This window comes from Rhyacophila brunnea, unplaced genomic scaffold (genome assembly GCF_057557595.1).
Source record: "Rhyacophila brunnea isolate RB1 unplaced genomic scaffold, BYU_Rbru_1.0 scaffold_3, whole genome shotgun sequence".
NCBI classification, from domain to species: Eukaryota; Metazoa; Arthropoda; class Insecta; order Trichoptera; family Rhyacophilidae; genus Rhyacophila; species Rhyacophila brunnea.
Window position 1 is genome coordinate 5844237 of NW_028232965.1, and position 16425 is coordinate 5860661.

Here is a 16425-nt window from a genome sequence, read left to right on the forward strand (position 1 = left end):
TCGTAAAAGTATAATATGCACTATACTTGAAGTTGATAAATTCATATCTTATAAAATTGCATTTCAATAAAAAAATATAAAATATCTAAATCTAGTACTCTTGTGATATTCTGAGATTTCATAGCCAAAAAGTCGTCGTAAATGACAATTTTGCAACTTTATTGGGAAATGGAAGAGATTTGAAATTTTGTTTCGTATAGTACCTATACTATCAGTTTTGTCTACCGTGAAGTTAGCTACTAGCAATATAAATAAAACTTCATTGACTGCACACCGCCTCATTCCACTTTTACCTTACGCGAATCGTCAAAATGGTTATTTAATATCAAAAATATGTGAATTAGACAAAAATGTATCTTATATATTATAAATAATGCTTTCGTCATATATTTTTTACTAACTACCATAGAAAAATATAGCTGTATCTTTGTCACAGTAGGTATAACTCTTATTAATGCGCGGTGAAGATAACATTCTAAAGCATTTAACATGATACATAACTCGTTTTCGCCATGATATCCACAAGGCTATTTTTGTTTAACAATAGAACTTCAACACTGATAAACTCTTTAGTATATTTCATTACGTAGCCACAGATACCGTATTAAAAAAAATGTGAAATGATACAAAAATAACTCATATATGAATTTATTTATTTGGGTAACATTATTTCGCCAATCTGTTTCGGAGATTTGCATTTTAATACTAGCTTCCAAATGAACAAAAAAATAATTCGTACAAAAAGGTATTAAACATAATTCTTTCATTTAATGTTTCCATGGGGTGTGTTTATGTTGTGAATTTAATCAAAAAGTCTTTTGTATAATGTTTTCCTATTTTTCCAGGCGGTGGTAACTTATTCATCAACGTATGTCCTGGTGGCCCTCAGTATAGACCGGTGTGATGCCATAACCCATCCAATGAATTTTTCAGGAAGCTGTGAGTATAAATAACTATACATGGAATATTCATAAAAAACAATATTTTTAACATTACTGTCATATATGTTTTAATACTAAGTTGGTGCTTATAATTATTGAAGCCTCCCCCTCAATAATAATATATGTTACATTTTGGTAGTTTTGAACCTAATATGCAATAATATTCAATTAATATTCAATGCAAATTACCTCTATTTTGGCATATTTATTTTTTTCATCTAGCAACATTAAATCACTTGTTTTTAATCCGTTATGTCGGCCTCCTTACTATAATGATCTTGGCATATGTCAAGATGGAGGATGTACGAGTGTTTTGTTAACCCTACGGATGCAAAAAAACTTGACAGAGAAAAATTCTCATGGAAAATAAATTGAAAGAGGATTAATAATAAGATATTAAGGAATTCAGGAGAGGCCTTTATAAATAATTTCTACATTACTTATAATTATAAATAACTTCTTCTCAATAAAATAGTTTTATTTGATTATCTCAAAATGTCCAAATGTAACATAGATCATTATTAAGGGGGAGGCTTCAATTATTGTAATATGTAAGGAATAAAACATGTCGTACCACGTTATAAGCTTTAGATACCTCAGTATCTAGTTGTGGTATGGTGTTTTTTTCCGCATTAGCCAAAATATCACAATATATTGTTATCTTTTCATGACGGTAGAGTCAGGTAGAGAAGGGATAATTTTTGTGAAAAATTATTACTACTGCGCTAAAAAAATATTAAACACACATTAATTAAATTTGAATGAAAGACTTATAAATAATATTTTGTAGTTAATCGATGGCCAGAATAGCGTAATCGGCAGCGTGTGCGCATGCTAATCGATAGGTCTACAGATTGATCCCGCCTGCTGCCTTAATTTTTTTTATTTTGTTTGTCTAGTGTGTGACTGTGTGACAGTTTTTCGTCACATATCAGCGGAATTCACTATCAAATTTATTATTTAAAAGAGTGTATTTTCAATATCATAATATAAGTTCACTTTAGGTTAGACACCTGTCAAAACGCGTATCAAACACAAAATCGGAAATACATCATATTCTGCGGGGGAAAATACTAAATCTACCTCATTTTTCTATGCTCTTGCTGGTTACTAAACTTTTTTGTGTCACGGCCCTCTTTTGCAGTAGCCACGACTCCATCCAAATTTGTATAAAAAGCCATTTTTAATAGAGTGATAAAATATAATACAATAAAAATAATCATAAACTTATTATGAATCATCATAAATCTTGTCTCAATTTGATTATGTTAGCATGTGAATCATCACAATTTATTTCGTGCTACAATTTTTTCGTGTGAATTAACAAAGGAGTTTTTATTAACTCAGCAATATTGAAGCAATTATATTGACAACTGCTCTATTATGAACCCATTTTCAGAATCCGAGAAAATAAAACGAAGAGGATAAAAATGAAAACCTACTCCTATTATAAATTATATATCAATGGTAAGATACAATAAAATGTTTGGTGAATGGTAAAATATTACTACATATTCATGTCTTCTGTCTGTTGAAGTTTGATGAAACAGTTCTTTTTATCTCTCTCAAGCCTTAATGTTTAGTTACTTCGTTTTTTTGCCATTTTCGACGCGGAGACCTACAATTTCTCACTTAGACTCATAATTACTAAAAATTAAGTACACTTTTTTACTATTCATGGAATAAATTTGCAATGAAAATGTTACATTTAATTAGAATCTAAAAGCAGTTGCCAACCTTCTGGAAATCACCTCGCGACTTTTGACGGGTTAAGAACTCGTCTTCTATATTGTGTACATTTTGGTTTGCGTTATTTTCCAATACATTATACACTATCGCGATGTCACTTACTGTCTCAGCATAAAAATATAAATTCAGTATTATATAGCATACCTATTGTATCATCTTCAAACTAGGGAAATTATATAATATTAGTGTAGTACGAGTATTATAGCAACGTCCGAGATGAACGAGTGGTTAAGTATCTGCTTATATAGTCATGGGCCTTGGATCCTTTTGCGTACTTATTTAAATCCATAGTATGTACTAAATATGCTGTTCATGTGACTAATATCCATTTCTGGTAAACTAAACTAAAGAAAACTCTTAGGCCCTCCTCCCACGGAGCAACTAAAATCTGATGGAACTGAAACTAAAATTCCAACCAGTATCTAGCTAATGTATTTCAATGGCAGCTCGCTGACGGCGAGACTGGAATCTTTCAGTTTCAAAACGGTTGCGAAGAGACGCGACATGCTAGTCGCGCGGTCTCTCAATTTTCCATTCACCGTAAAACAGTGGTACCAATGTCAGTAGATTCGGTGAGAAATCATATTTTCTTACCAAAATTGGTAGCACTGCATAACAAGCGACATGCTATAAAAACCATAACAACCCAAGACGTCAAAGGTACAAGATAAGCAAAATTGAAATAACCTAATTTTATTGTATTCGAGTAAACTCAGCAGTGTGCGTGTTGTCAGTTTTTGTACAAAACAGCTGATAGTCCAGTTTGACAGTTTGAGGTTATGTGATTATTATTTCAACTGGGTTTCAGTAGCGCCGTGTGTGAAGCATTACATTGGTCAGTTTATGAGTTCCATCACCAACCAATTCCATCAGATTTCAGTTACGCCGTGGAATGCCTAGTTGAGACGTAGAGACATCTTCTTGTGAAGAAAAATAACAAATGTCTGTAAACATCTGTTCCAACACAAACATCTCTGCTAACATTGCGATCAAATTTAGTGTAGGTAGTTTGGATAATCCACGTCGTACAAATTTGTAGACTGTAATCAAATAACATTCCTCGAGACCACGCTATGAAACTTCCAATGAAAGACTTAAGAAGTCAGTATTTTTCACATGTTTTCCATTCGTGGCGGAATCAAATGTTAAATGTTTGTAAACCTTTTATATACAATACCTTTTTTGCAATGTTCATTTATTTACGGACAAATGTATCTTTGTCTAGACTTGACTTGAGACGTCTAAAATCCACATCGGATTGTGTAGCCAATGATAATAATGATATTATTCTGTAGTCACATAGTACATTTACGCAGTCTCACATTGGCTTATGAGCCTTATAATATGACATAACCTATAAATATTATTATTGCCCAATCTGCATCTGAATAAGATCTACATAATTATAATACAAAAAATACTCCCATATATTGTTATCCTTAGGTATATATTAGATGCCCACGATGGCCGATATTCTTAAGCGTCGGCATATAACTTCGTGGACCCCAGGTTCGAATCCTGGGTCTGGCGAATACACATAATGTTTTTCAATTTGTGTTTGAGTCAGAGTGTGGACCTAATAAGTTAAGCAAGTGGCTAACACCCATTTCTCGTAAAAAAAAATCTGTTAATATAACCTCCATCCTGTGGATACCTCCATATGATCCTCTCAGGATCGAACATGGTGAAGTATATATTATTAGGTAGGCGTAGACTATATTTATTATAACATGCCAGCATTTTGTTTTTATATTAAAAACTTTTTATCTTTATTCCCGTAGATTATTTTCTACGCTCTTAGTTTCTTTTCATATATAAAGTTTAACTTTTACGTTATAAATTATACTGAAGTAAAAACAAATTTAATAATATTGCCTTTTTCCAATAAAGTTTGACGTTTGATTTTTTAAAGTTATTGAAAAATATCAGTTTCAAATAGTAGGGTTATTATGGGGGTGATATCGATCAATATCATTCATATTATTTAATATGGCGAAATTAAAGTATGAATGTATGTTTTTCAACGTATAAATATGAGTCGCCTGGAGTTATAACACTCACATTTTGCAATGTTATAATTTTTAAGTTAAATATACCAAGTGACTGTAAAGGCATTAATCTATATAAATAAAAATAGTTGGCTATCAAAAGTCATTTTAAACCATTTGAAAATCGTTGACAAGGTTGACTGTTGGCGTCATAGCTCCCACTTTTCAATGAATAATGTGAGTTCCTTCATCAGGGCTTTTCTAAACAATCAGGGATCTGGGGAGTGTGCTATGTGTCTGAAACGTTAAGAGTATTATATATTTATTTTTAAATGGTAATGTAAATCGACTCACTCATTCATTAAACATTCAAGGGAGTTCAATACTTTTCTTCTAATTACAAAAAACAGTGCTCTGGTAGTTTTTTTCGATTATCTCAAAACTTGATTTTTAGAATAGTGAGTTATGACTCTAGCTAGGCTACTCATATACCTTCTAATGCTTCGTTGTAATCTTTAATGTAGATGATCAACAGCTTTTTCTTATTACTTCCTGCACTTCACAACTCTAATTGGTAAAAATAATTCAATGGCTCTATTCTAGCGAGTCTGGATTCGTCTGTGTCTTCTTCCACGTTCAACGTTTTCGGTGACTACTGGTCTCTACAGTCAGATTGTGGACGCATTTATAAGCAAAATGGCAAAAAAACAAAGCATGTGTATTGTGCATATAACACCGAAGGCCTATTCTAGAATAGCAGCTCTTTCAGGATATATGCGTCTGTGAGCTTAGCCGCCCATGGAATTCAACCTTAAACAACCACTATGTACATGACTCATAACAAACAGATACCTGATCACGATGATCCATAATTATTAATAATTCAACCTACTCAATTTTATTTTGAATTCATTTGTTACAATTTTCTATTTTTTCCAGGGAAACGCGCCAAAGGGTTGATTGCTTCCGCGTGGTTACTCAGCATGCTCTTTTCTGTGCCAATGTTTATACTTTACGAAGAAAGGACTATTCAGGGTAAGTAAATAATATTTTATGAAGATTTATTTCATACCTGGCTGTTTTAACAATAATTATTCATTTTACATCACAATGGCGGCTCATGAAAAATACACTTATATTTATGAAATTTCTAGATATCTATATGGGTAATTCAAGTGAAATTAATAGTTCTATACATTATATTTCCATTCGTGATTTTTGTCGTTTGCCTTACCTTTTAATATCCACAAAATTGAACCCCCTTTGGGTATTAGGTCGGAACTGACTTCTGATGGTCATAAAACTAAGAGTTGGTCGCAATTTAGCTAATAATAATATTGTTTTATGTTATGTTTCTGTACAAATTTTATTCACTTTAAGAATTGTAAAATATAACAGACTACCCGTTGAGACAGAATATTTTGCTATAGTCCGACAACGTAAACGTTAACTTTTTGATGTTTGGTTGGATTCGGCTATTTTCGGCCAGTACGGCAGCGACTCAGAAGGGAACAGCCCGTATTACACGTAGAAAATCGTCAAAGTTACTTAAATATGAATAATTATTAAACTACTGTCCACAACAAGATCTCGGCGATAAAAGAAAGTCACTGTAGTCGTGTGTAGAAAATTTCTGTATTGTCATTTTCATCATCAAACTGTAAATATACTATTATGTCGTGTAAAACAGACTTTTCACTCAGAGACGCAGCGTTTACACACCTACTAGGTATATGCGCACTAAAGTAAGTGTGCTTCTGCGCAGGTCCGTGCTTAAGTTGTTTAGCTATAGTGAGCTGTTTCCAAAAAGGAAAATTACACCTTAACGGCTTCAGGTAAAGGAAAAGGCCATCGATGAAACAGAATACATGTCAGACTAATAATTATTGTCGATAGCTGTTTGATTGGCTGATTGACTCTGAAGATTTGTTTTTTGCTCCGTCCAATAATTAATACAAAACATTCGATGCCGGCATCACATTTCGAAGGCATCAATTGTCTTCCACTTCCTTACCCTCAGGTTCCATGATAATAATATGGTTACGTATATATTGTTCCTTTAGTTTGTTATAATTCGATACGTCCATCGAGCATGCAGTCTACGCCACTAATATAAATTATTCTGTAGTTACAAAACTTGATAATATATCACTTTTTATGCGCGCACCAACCAAAAGCTCGGTGGCGTGTTTCCTGTCTTGTTGAAAATATTGACTGAGACCGCATATAAATGTCTTTATTTAAAATGATATCAATAAGCTGCCCACGAACCGACCGCTTACACATGGACTAGAAATCGTTTTCTAATAATTTACTGACGAGTTCCAGGCAAATGTGAATTGTGTTATCGGAAATGTCCGAGTTGTTTTTTTTTCAACAGGTGAAAAATTGCGCTCGTATCTCATGCATAATTAAGCTATTAATATAACTTTATTATTTTTTAAGCAATGTATGCTTTATATTACGAGTATGTCGACAAGATAATAAAAATGTTCATTTTTTGTTGAAAAATAGCCGTGTTCTCTTTTTTCAGACAGTTAACATAAATTTACCTATAACGCGTGAGTGTTGTACAACAAACTAATCATAACCGTATGATTTATATATTTGGTTTATTTTCTTTATGCATAATAATTATTTTATCAGTTTCCTATCTACGTGCTGTATAATAAACAAGATAAATTATTATTGATGTAAGTAACATAATAAATCAAATTATAGTTCTCTTTTTTTACATTCCTTTTCGGCACACCACTGTAAAACGCCGCTTGTTAATTATTGTGAAAATTTCTACGAAAAGAACAAAACAATGAGATTGATAAATATGAAATAGGTAGATAGTCAACAATGTGCCAAGCTAGGGTGTTGGGGATGCGTATCAACCGAACATCAGGATTCAAGGGGCTGCAAATATCAAAGAAAATGAATATAAGTAACTAATATAAATAGATTTTAATAAAATTTAAAAAATATATGTCTATAATACTTATGTACATTGCCTCTGCAGAAAAGCGGTACTTACTACAGAGCAGCAAATCAAAATAAACAAATATTACCTATCTACTTGTTTTCTTATAAAGGCGTTTCAAATTTTTAATCAATAACTAATTCATCACAGTTTTATGCAGAAACACCGAAAAGCATTCTTTCAAAGTCTTAATAGGATGGATCAGTGTCATAGCAAAATAAATAAGGCGTTTCTGCAAATATATATTTTTTTCGTAAAACATATTGTCACCAAAACATAAACTAGTTTTAAAGAATTATTTTGCAAAATAATACTTTATATTATTATTAGAGACGTTACAGCTAACTTTGCTTGCTTAGCCGCTACATGCCGGTTCTGGCTTGTTGAAAGAGTATCTATACTACACAACATGGTAGAGAGTTTCGAATAATGGGTTTAAATTTTTAAGTGGTATACATTTTCAATAAGTAGGTGCGGTGCGTCTACTTATCTCTATCCCACATTTATTCAAACTTTCGTGATATTTATTCTGAAGTTCTGATTTTCTTTCTATTTGTTTAACAATACTTACGTTAAATACGATAAAGCTCGTAAAATAAATACAAAATGGTATGAAACCCTTTCATTTGCAACAACAGTAATACAATAATAATATTATTAGACATAATAGATCTGTCACCAAAAAGTTTCGCTACGTAGCAAATTTATAAAGTAACTGTTTAAAATACAAAAGTTCACACCGCTTTCCAAACAAAACTTTCAGTTTCAATTTTCAATACGTAAAATATATGAAAGTGCAAATAGCGGTTTGCGTGATAATGGGTTTTGATCTAACCCAATGTAAATTCAAGCTGAAGGATATGTGAATAAATTTTAAGTTGATAGGGGTTCGAAATAAATTTGTGGATTACTACTGATTTAGTGTTTACAAAGCTTTGAAACATCTTATATATTCATTATTGTTATATATACAACATTTTAGATACCCACTATTATATTTATATTCTTACGTTGTAGGTATTTATAGTTACATATATTTTTTAATTCCAGTAGATACTTATTTAATATATATTTATCATTGAAACGCCAATTTTATTATTCACAAAGAATATACCAATGCGTATCTTTTTCATGTTCTTTCAATTTCTCTTCAATTAACGAAAGCCACAAGCTATTTTTCTCAGTACCTAGGTACATCAAGTTTTTTGATATTGAATTTTCTTCTTACTTTCTTACAAGTCGTAATCGACATGCATATCCGCATTACTTAGGAATTCTAACATATAATATTCAAAATAACTTTCACCAAAATTTCGCCCCAAAATAAAAGGACATAACCGGTTCAATCGTTATTCAATTAATTAAATATAATGTACTGTGTAAGTTACTCAATTATCGAATAATCTTAGGTCCAGTATATTGAATTATTAAAAAGTGGAACCCACATCATTGATTCATTATCTATATATACCATCAGGCATTCTCTTCACTATACAATAAGTCTCGGAAAGTTTCATTAAGAGGATATTATATGGATTTTAATTGTGTTAAAAAAAATGTTTAATTTTTCGAAGTGTCCACACTTATGCTCTTTCATCATCAACTTTTCTTTCAACTTTCAATTCCACATTTCAACACGAGTATTTTAACGCATGCTTTAGATTGAATGCGTTGTGCGCATGCCTTTACATGTCTACACCTTATGCGTCAAATACTTTTCAATGTATTAGAGTAGACATGAATTTGCAATGAATATAACTGATGCTGATATGTTAGCAGAATAAGTGCTAAAAATGAGGAAAAGACGCAAAACATACCGGCAATCAATGTAGAATATAAATGACAGAATTTTATAAATTATTTTTTTTTTAAATGAGGGAATTGGAAATAAATTAAAACGTTTATTTAAAGTACTTTACAATATCTAGAACTAATTTCGATATGAGAAATGGTGAAGCTGAACAGCTGAAGTTATAAAAAATGCGAAGTTACACGGAATGTTGCCGGTGGCATGCGTCACTGAAAACAGCGATCTTCAACTGATTTGAGGCAAGCCTTTGCACATGCGACTGGGGCACAAAAAACACACAAGTGTCGACATAATAGCAATTAATTGTATTGTGCATACATAATTTTGAATGAAATACATTCTTAAAATAAACAAAAATTTATCATTTGCAGTATTCAGTATATTTTTTATTTCAATAAATAAATTTCGTTTCATTTTTTTTTATATTAATTGCTTTCCACCAAGAGTGTTTGCTATTAAAATACTGTTTCATAATATTGTAAGTATTACTTATAGTAACATTCTAGTAATAATACTTAGGTCGGATATTATATTATTATGGTCATATTGTTCTGCACTAGGATAATCCACCGTATTCATCTTTTTGCAGTTTCATTTAGGATTTTAATTTGAATAAGTGGTACTATATTATCATGTTAAAACATTTCGTTAAAATAGTTTTACGCTACTTTTATTTTTTTGTCTTCATATAAAAGCTATTACGGTATATTTACGAGTATATTAGATTGAAATATTTAAAACAAACAATGTCATTTTTAGCTGTTCTTTTTTCTTTAATTAAATTCAGAGCTTGGAATATTTCCGAGTCGACTAATTATCTATTCTAAAACAAATATCACAAAATATATTAAGGTCACGCTTATAAGGCATTCTTTCTCTTAAAATGACAAGTCTTAGTACCTAATGCAAAATGTGTACTGATTAAAAATATTTTGACGCAAGATGTAGCTACATTATATCAAGTTGCGTATTTTTCTTACTTTCGATTATCTTTTTAAAGAAATGAAAATGAATGTAATTCAAACGAAATAATTACAAAACCTAATATAGATTTTGACTATGTATATTATCTACAAAATACAATTCATAACCGTATGTTTACATATTTAATACCCTATAGCAGCAGTCGGCAAACTCATTTGTCAATAGAGCCAAATATCGACACTACAACGATTGAAATTTCTTTTGAGAGCCAAATTTCCTAATCTTAAATTAAATAATATGTAGGTACAATGTTTATTAACTTGATATCATACGTAATAATGATCTTATTTATTGATAAAAATTAAATTGTAAGTATGGGATCCATAAAATTATAGCATGACAATGACTGACAAACACGCAATGTGAATAGTGGTCTTGCATCAACTTGGATAGTTTGGGTAGTTTGGGCTTGGATAGTTTGCAGGTTGTTGTTTTTAATGTTAAGCACAATTCCAGGTTCTCATTAATAAGACGACTTCTCAATTTACTCTTGATTTCCTCTCTTAGAAATCTCTTTATTAACCACAAAACTTTCAATAATAATATTGTTGGAAGATTGTCTTCAGTAATTAAATACAGAACTTGAATTTTCTGACTCTTCCAAAGTTTCTTAACTGCTTTCTTCCTTGCATCACCGTCATGATATTTAGTGCCAAATGACGTGACAGGGCGTGTTTAGTTGTAAAGTGTCTCTCCAAATTTGACCTCTTGTTATGCGCCAATTTTTTCCGACAAATAATAGAGGTCGGTAGGTCATTTAAATTTTGAATAAACGCGAAAGTCTCGGTCCATTCAACTTTAAATTCACGGTTTTCATCTTCCGTTTTTCTTTGCTTCATCTTTGTAGCCATGCTAAATAGGGCAGAGGGCATTTGTGGAAGAGCCGCACTTAAGGGGCATGTGGCTCGCGAGCCGCGGTTTGCTGACCACTGCCCTATAGTACTGACATATTATTCTATATTGTCTGTAATCCCGTTATATAAATACATTCCGAGATTATTTCTATAGAAACATTGAAAGATTGTTAAATAGGAGTTACAATTAAAAAATACAAGAATCTAAGGACAAGGTTTTATAAAACCACAACCTGGTTATTTCAAGTTGCAAATGTCGAGATCGCTAAGGACTAATAAAATTTGAAAGCCATTTTTTTTTGCCCCAATATATATTATTATATATATTTCTTTGGTACTGTTCGGTTATCAGGAATACAGCGGAAAACACATTTTGAAAATACCCGACATACTGGATTATTTGTTAGTTTGGGTTAGTTTAGGTTAGGTTAGGTTAGGTTAGGTTATGTTATGTTTGGTTAGGTTAGGTTATGTTATGTTTGGTTAGGTTAACCTAACAAATAATCCAGTTTATCGGCCATTTTCAAAATGTGTTTTCCGCTGTATTCCTGATAACCGAACAGTACCATTTCTTTTTCTTGTTTATACAACATTCATCGCATCATATAATTTGTTAAATATATTATATATATATATATCTGAAGTGTGACTTTAACATAGTCCTAATCTTAAAATATCAAATAATTAAACGTATTCAAATCTAAAACTATCTTGCAAGCGTTAATATTACAAATTACAAGTTTCATACATTCACATGATAGATATATATTATTTCAGAGTGTTTAGACCATTTAGGCCTCCATAGGGTGGAAATTTTGTATCAACAGATTTTTTTGTTTCCACGAGAAATGGATGTTAGCCCTTTTCTCACCCTATTAGATCCATACTTTGACTCCAAATTAAAAATAATATGTGTATTTGCCAGACCCACAATAATATAATAAGCCGACGCTTAAATCCACTCGGCCATCGTGGGCGATATATATAAAAAAAGTAAAACTGAATACAGTTAAATAATTAATTTAGAAATATGAAAGCTTGTTTCTTTTAACTAACGTCATTGTGAGTATGTGTAATAAATAATGGATTGTTAATGTCTGGTTGCTATAGAATTTAACTTGAGATTAAATGAAATTCCACATTTTTTTTTAATTTAATATTTTTTACAGATCAGTTGCAGTGCTGGATAGACTTGGGTTCCCCGAAAAACTGGCAGATTTGGATGACCTGTGTTTCGGTGTCGCTCTTTGTCATCCCAGCATTAACCATCACTGCATGCTATACCGTGATCGTACTAACAATTTGGGCCAAGAGTAAAGTCGTCATCAGCCCACCAGCTAGCTCGAGGAGATTAAAAAAATGCAGACAAGGTACTACTATTATAGGTACCTACAATGTTTTTTTTTATTCATATGGTAACAGATTTCAGTCATCACAAATTCAATGTACAATATTATATATATATATATATATATATATATATATAGTGTTGATTCCTTAATGACTCATTCACTATTAATTTATTATTCTAATATATTGGCTTAAAGCCATTGCCATTCTAATCTCTCCTGTGTACCAATATCAAAAATGATAATATATTGAAACTTGAAACTCGATATTCCTAAAATTAATACAAATTTATTTAAAAATAGAATGAGTTCATCACTTAGTAAATACATATAAAAATTGTTTGACAACAGGTATCTTGCTCACATGATAAGCTTTATCAAATATATATATAGTACCGGAATTAACTCACATAATGTTATAATTTATTGTTAATTATATATGATGGGGGTGGAAAATGAGCTATACAATGTGGAAAACTGATAGCTGGTAATTTTTTTATTAATTTAAAATCATTGATTAGTTGCCAGTGGTTCATTTTATAAGTTATCATGAATTTTTATTATCAAGTAAATGCTTAATCTTTTTAAAATATCAATTTTATTTGTTGATATGAAACGATTATTACAACTTATGAATTCAAGATCCTCATAAAATTACATGAAAAAAACTAAAATAACAGTAAAATAATAATTAACGAAAACAGTGTAGGTATTTAATAAGAAAAATACACACCAAATCATAAAAAATACTATAAATTACACGAGTGATCTAAGTAAACAATATCTTAATAATTTATAAAACAATGTTTACCTATACAAACCCCCTCGCATGTTGAATAACAATATCAATATCCCAAGCGATTCCCAGTTGGCATGATATTCTGCGTCTGATTAGCTCTGTGTCCTGAAAGAACAAAAACTGGTGTTTCCGATGTCTAAAATAGTTATTACGTATAAACAGATCAATATTGGCAATAATGGCAGACTTCTCATTTACACTACGTATAAGTTGGATATAATACGTTGAAAAGAGGTCTCATCTAACTTTTAGACTGCAGTGTGTTAGCATACGTAAAATAAAGTCAGTCGGAAAAATCCATGTAGCCCCAAGTAAAGGGTAAAAATACCAATAGACCGTATTTCAACTGATGCGGGGCCCAAACAATTGACCTACTCTCAGCCATGCTTCAAATTGATAAATCACAAAGAATTTTTAATAAAGTAACTGTACGATAAAATTAGTGACTTATATATTTCAACTTGCAATAGATGTGTGTCATTTTAAATTACATTGTTTTCTTTTTAACAAACTACATTACTAAATTTTTCTTATACACTTCTCAGAAGAAATCACTTGGTGTACATGTACTCACATACATACAATCGTATTTCATAAATTTTCTTTTATCAACTGACCCATTCATACTTGATGATATACCTCACTAGGGATTGCAATATCGGTATTTCAAAACTATAATTCAATTATTTAACGATACAGAAATACCGGTTTCAAAAATTCAAAATACCGGTATTTTCGGTATTAAGAAAGCATACACGTTTAAGTTGTTCAAAAATGAATGTGATGTTATTTTTTCATTACTTACTAGGTTAGGTACTAATATATTGTATATTAAATTTAGTGTATAAGTTTTATGCTTCCAAAGCGCAAATATTATATTAACTGAAACCAACGAAGGTTAAATAATATGAAAACAAAATCTGTCAATAATTATACTCATAGAATTGTCGCGATGAATTAACATATTTCTAAAAAGAAAACATTCGTGCAAATATTTCCAATTATTTTATAACTATTGATCCAACGTTGATAGTATATCCAACAAACGTTGAATTACAGAGAGATTTTTCTGTATCCGGACTTACAGTATTTGTAAAAATTAGCAGTTCTAAAATATTATGATCTATACATATTTATAAAGGTCAACATAATAAATGTAGGTACTTGATTTAAGTGCTAAAAAATAGTGTTTAAATAGATTTTAATAGTTAAATTTATTGATATTTACTTCTTTTTTCTATAATATGTTTTGACGAATACCGGTATTCAATGAGAAATATCAAAATACCGGTATTGATTCGGCATTGCAATCCCTATACCTCACTAGTTAAATTTATATGAAAGCGCGATTTCACTTCCAGATATTAAGAGTCTTCTTTCACCACTGAGCACTAATTTCGAATATTGTCTATACTTAATATTTGTCGTTATCTATACTTACATTCAACTGTTAACTGCTATCCATTATACTATTTATATTTATATATTATCTTTTACAAGGTACACATACATTTATAAAGATTGTTTTGGAATTTAATAACCATATTATAATAATAGTAATAGTTCATTCGCAAAAATTCTAAGAAACATGATTATTGCCATGAATTTATTATAATTATTATATTCAATGAAAATTAATTATAAAGAGTATTTAGACGATGCTATTGTATCCAAAGCATTTCATTTCTGACGGTTTAATACTCATGTTGGTTAACCCAAGTCTAGCCAACATAAGCCTGCGATTCGGTCAGATTTATATAAATGAATACGTGTATTAATTAAGGCGCTAAGTACCAAAAAAATAAAAACTGACATTTTTATAGAAAAATGTTCTACATACCAACGCCAATAACTTCAACTATAGTGTAAGTGCCTCAAGCAAGTCAAAAAAATACAGCAAAATAATTAAACCTGTCGACGTTGTAAGTCCGTTGGCGTGTTTTATTTATAATGGTGTAAGTAGCACTGCAGTGGTCAACGGCATTCAATATAAAATAGCTGACGATGGTGTATTGACACTTGCGAGTTCTTAATACCTAAAATTATAGAAGCTGCCGTGATTGCTTCACACTGTAAAACTTCATTTTTCAAAGGGTCTGCTTCATGAAATTTTACTGCAATGACTCGGTATTTTGTAACTACAGGCAATACTACTTTTTGGTACTTAGAGCCTTATTTAATACACGTATTCAAATAATAAGCTTTCCAGCTTCTCTCTTTACTCATTCACATAATAATATGTATTATATAATGTGGGTATCATTTTAACTACATACTAAAAACATTATATCTGTGTGATTTGTTTGTCTTTGTTCACAAGGCCGAGTATTATGAATTCTTGATCACTTTTACCATTAGGTATATCACGTGTTTAAAAGGTTATTTTTAAACAATTTTTGCATGCAAATTTAAATATCTAAAGCAGAAATCTTCTGACTGATTTTAAAGTTTGAATACAGGCCAAATGTTTGGGCACAGACGTGTGTGACAGCAGCGTGGAATAGGTTCAAAGTTTTTAGTCCAGCGCATACGATATATTGATGCATAAAACGCATCTTTATTATTTAATGTATGCAATATGGACATAGTATTAGGTGAATAAACCATATAAAAAATAAGAGAGTCCTCACAAACAACCCTTTTTTAGACACCTGCTATTTTGAGCTGCTCATACAAATTTCTCTCATTCATAAATAGGTACATAAAAATGTGGAAACTCTCGTCACTTGTATACAACTTTCCAGTTAAAAAATATTTGTAAAACATTGTAATGCATGATTAATACAATTTTGCATTAATGTCAATTGATATTTGGTATTAATGAACGTAGAGTAATTTTTGTGTAGGTATATGCCATACGCACTACGCACTTATACCAATTCTCATACAAAGTAAAGAACCCAAGAAAAATTGAATGCAGAAAATGTCAATATTTTACTAATCACACATTATTTTAACCTATTTTATTACAACTTTTTCTTAG

The 16425-nt window shown here is 30.8% G+C and overlaps 1 protein-coding gene across 1 annotated transcript in view; it reads left to right on the forward strand.

Annotated features, from left to right (window-relative positions):
- Window positions 1-16425, forward strand: part of CCAP-R (Crustacean cardioactive peptide receptor) — a 160713-nt gene that overhangs the window by 118238 nt on the left and 26050 nt on the right. Inside the window, exons 4-6 of the mRNA XM_085952454.1 lie at window positions 846-939; window positions 5618-5713; window positions 12464-12664. Coding sequence (XP_085808580.1) covers window positions 846-939; window positions 5618-5713; window positions 12464-12664 — 391 coding nt within the window. The remainder of the gene's footprint in view (window positions 1-845; window positions 940-5617; window positions 5714-12463; window positions 12665-16425) is intronic.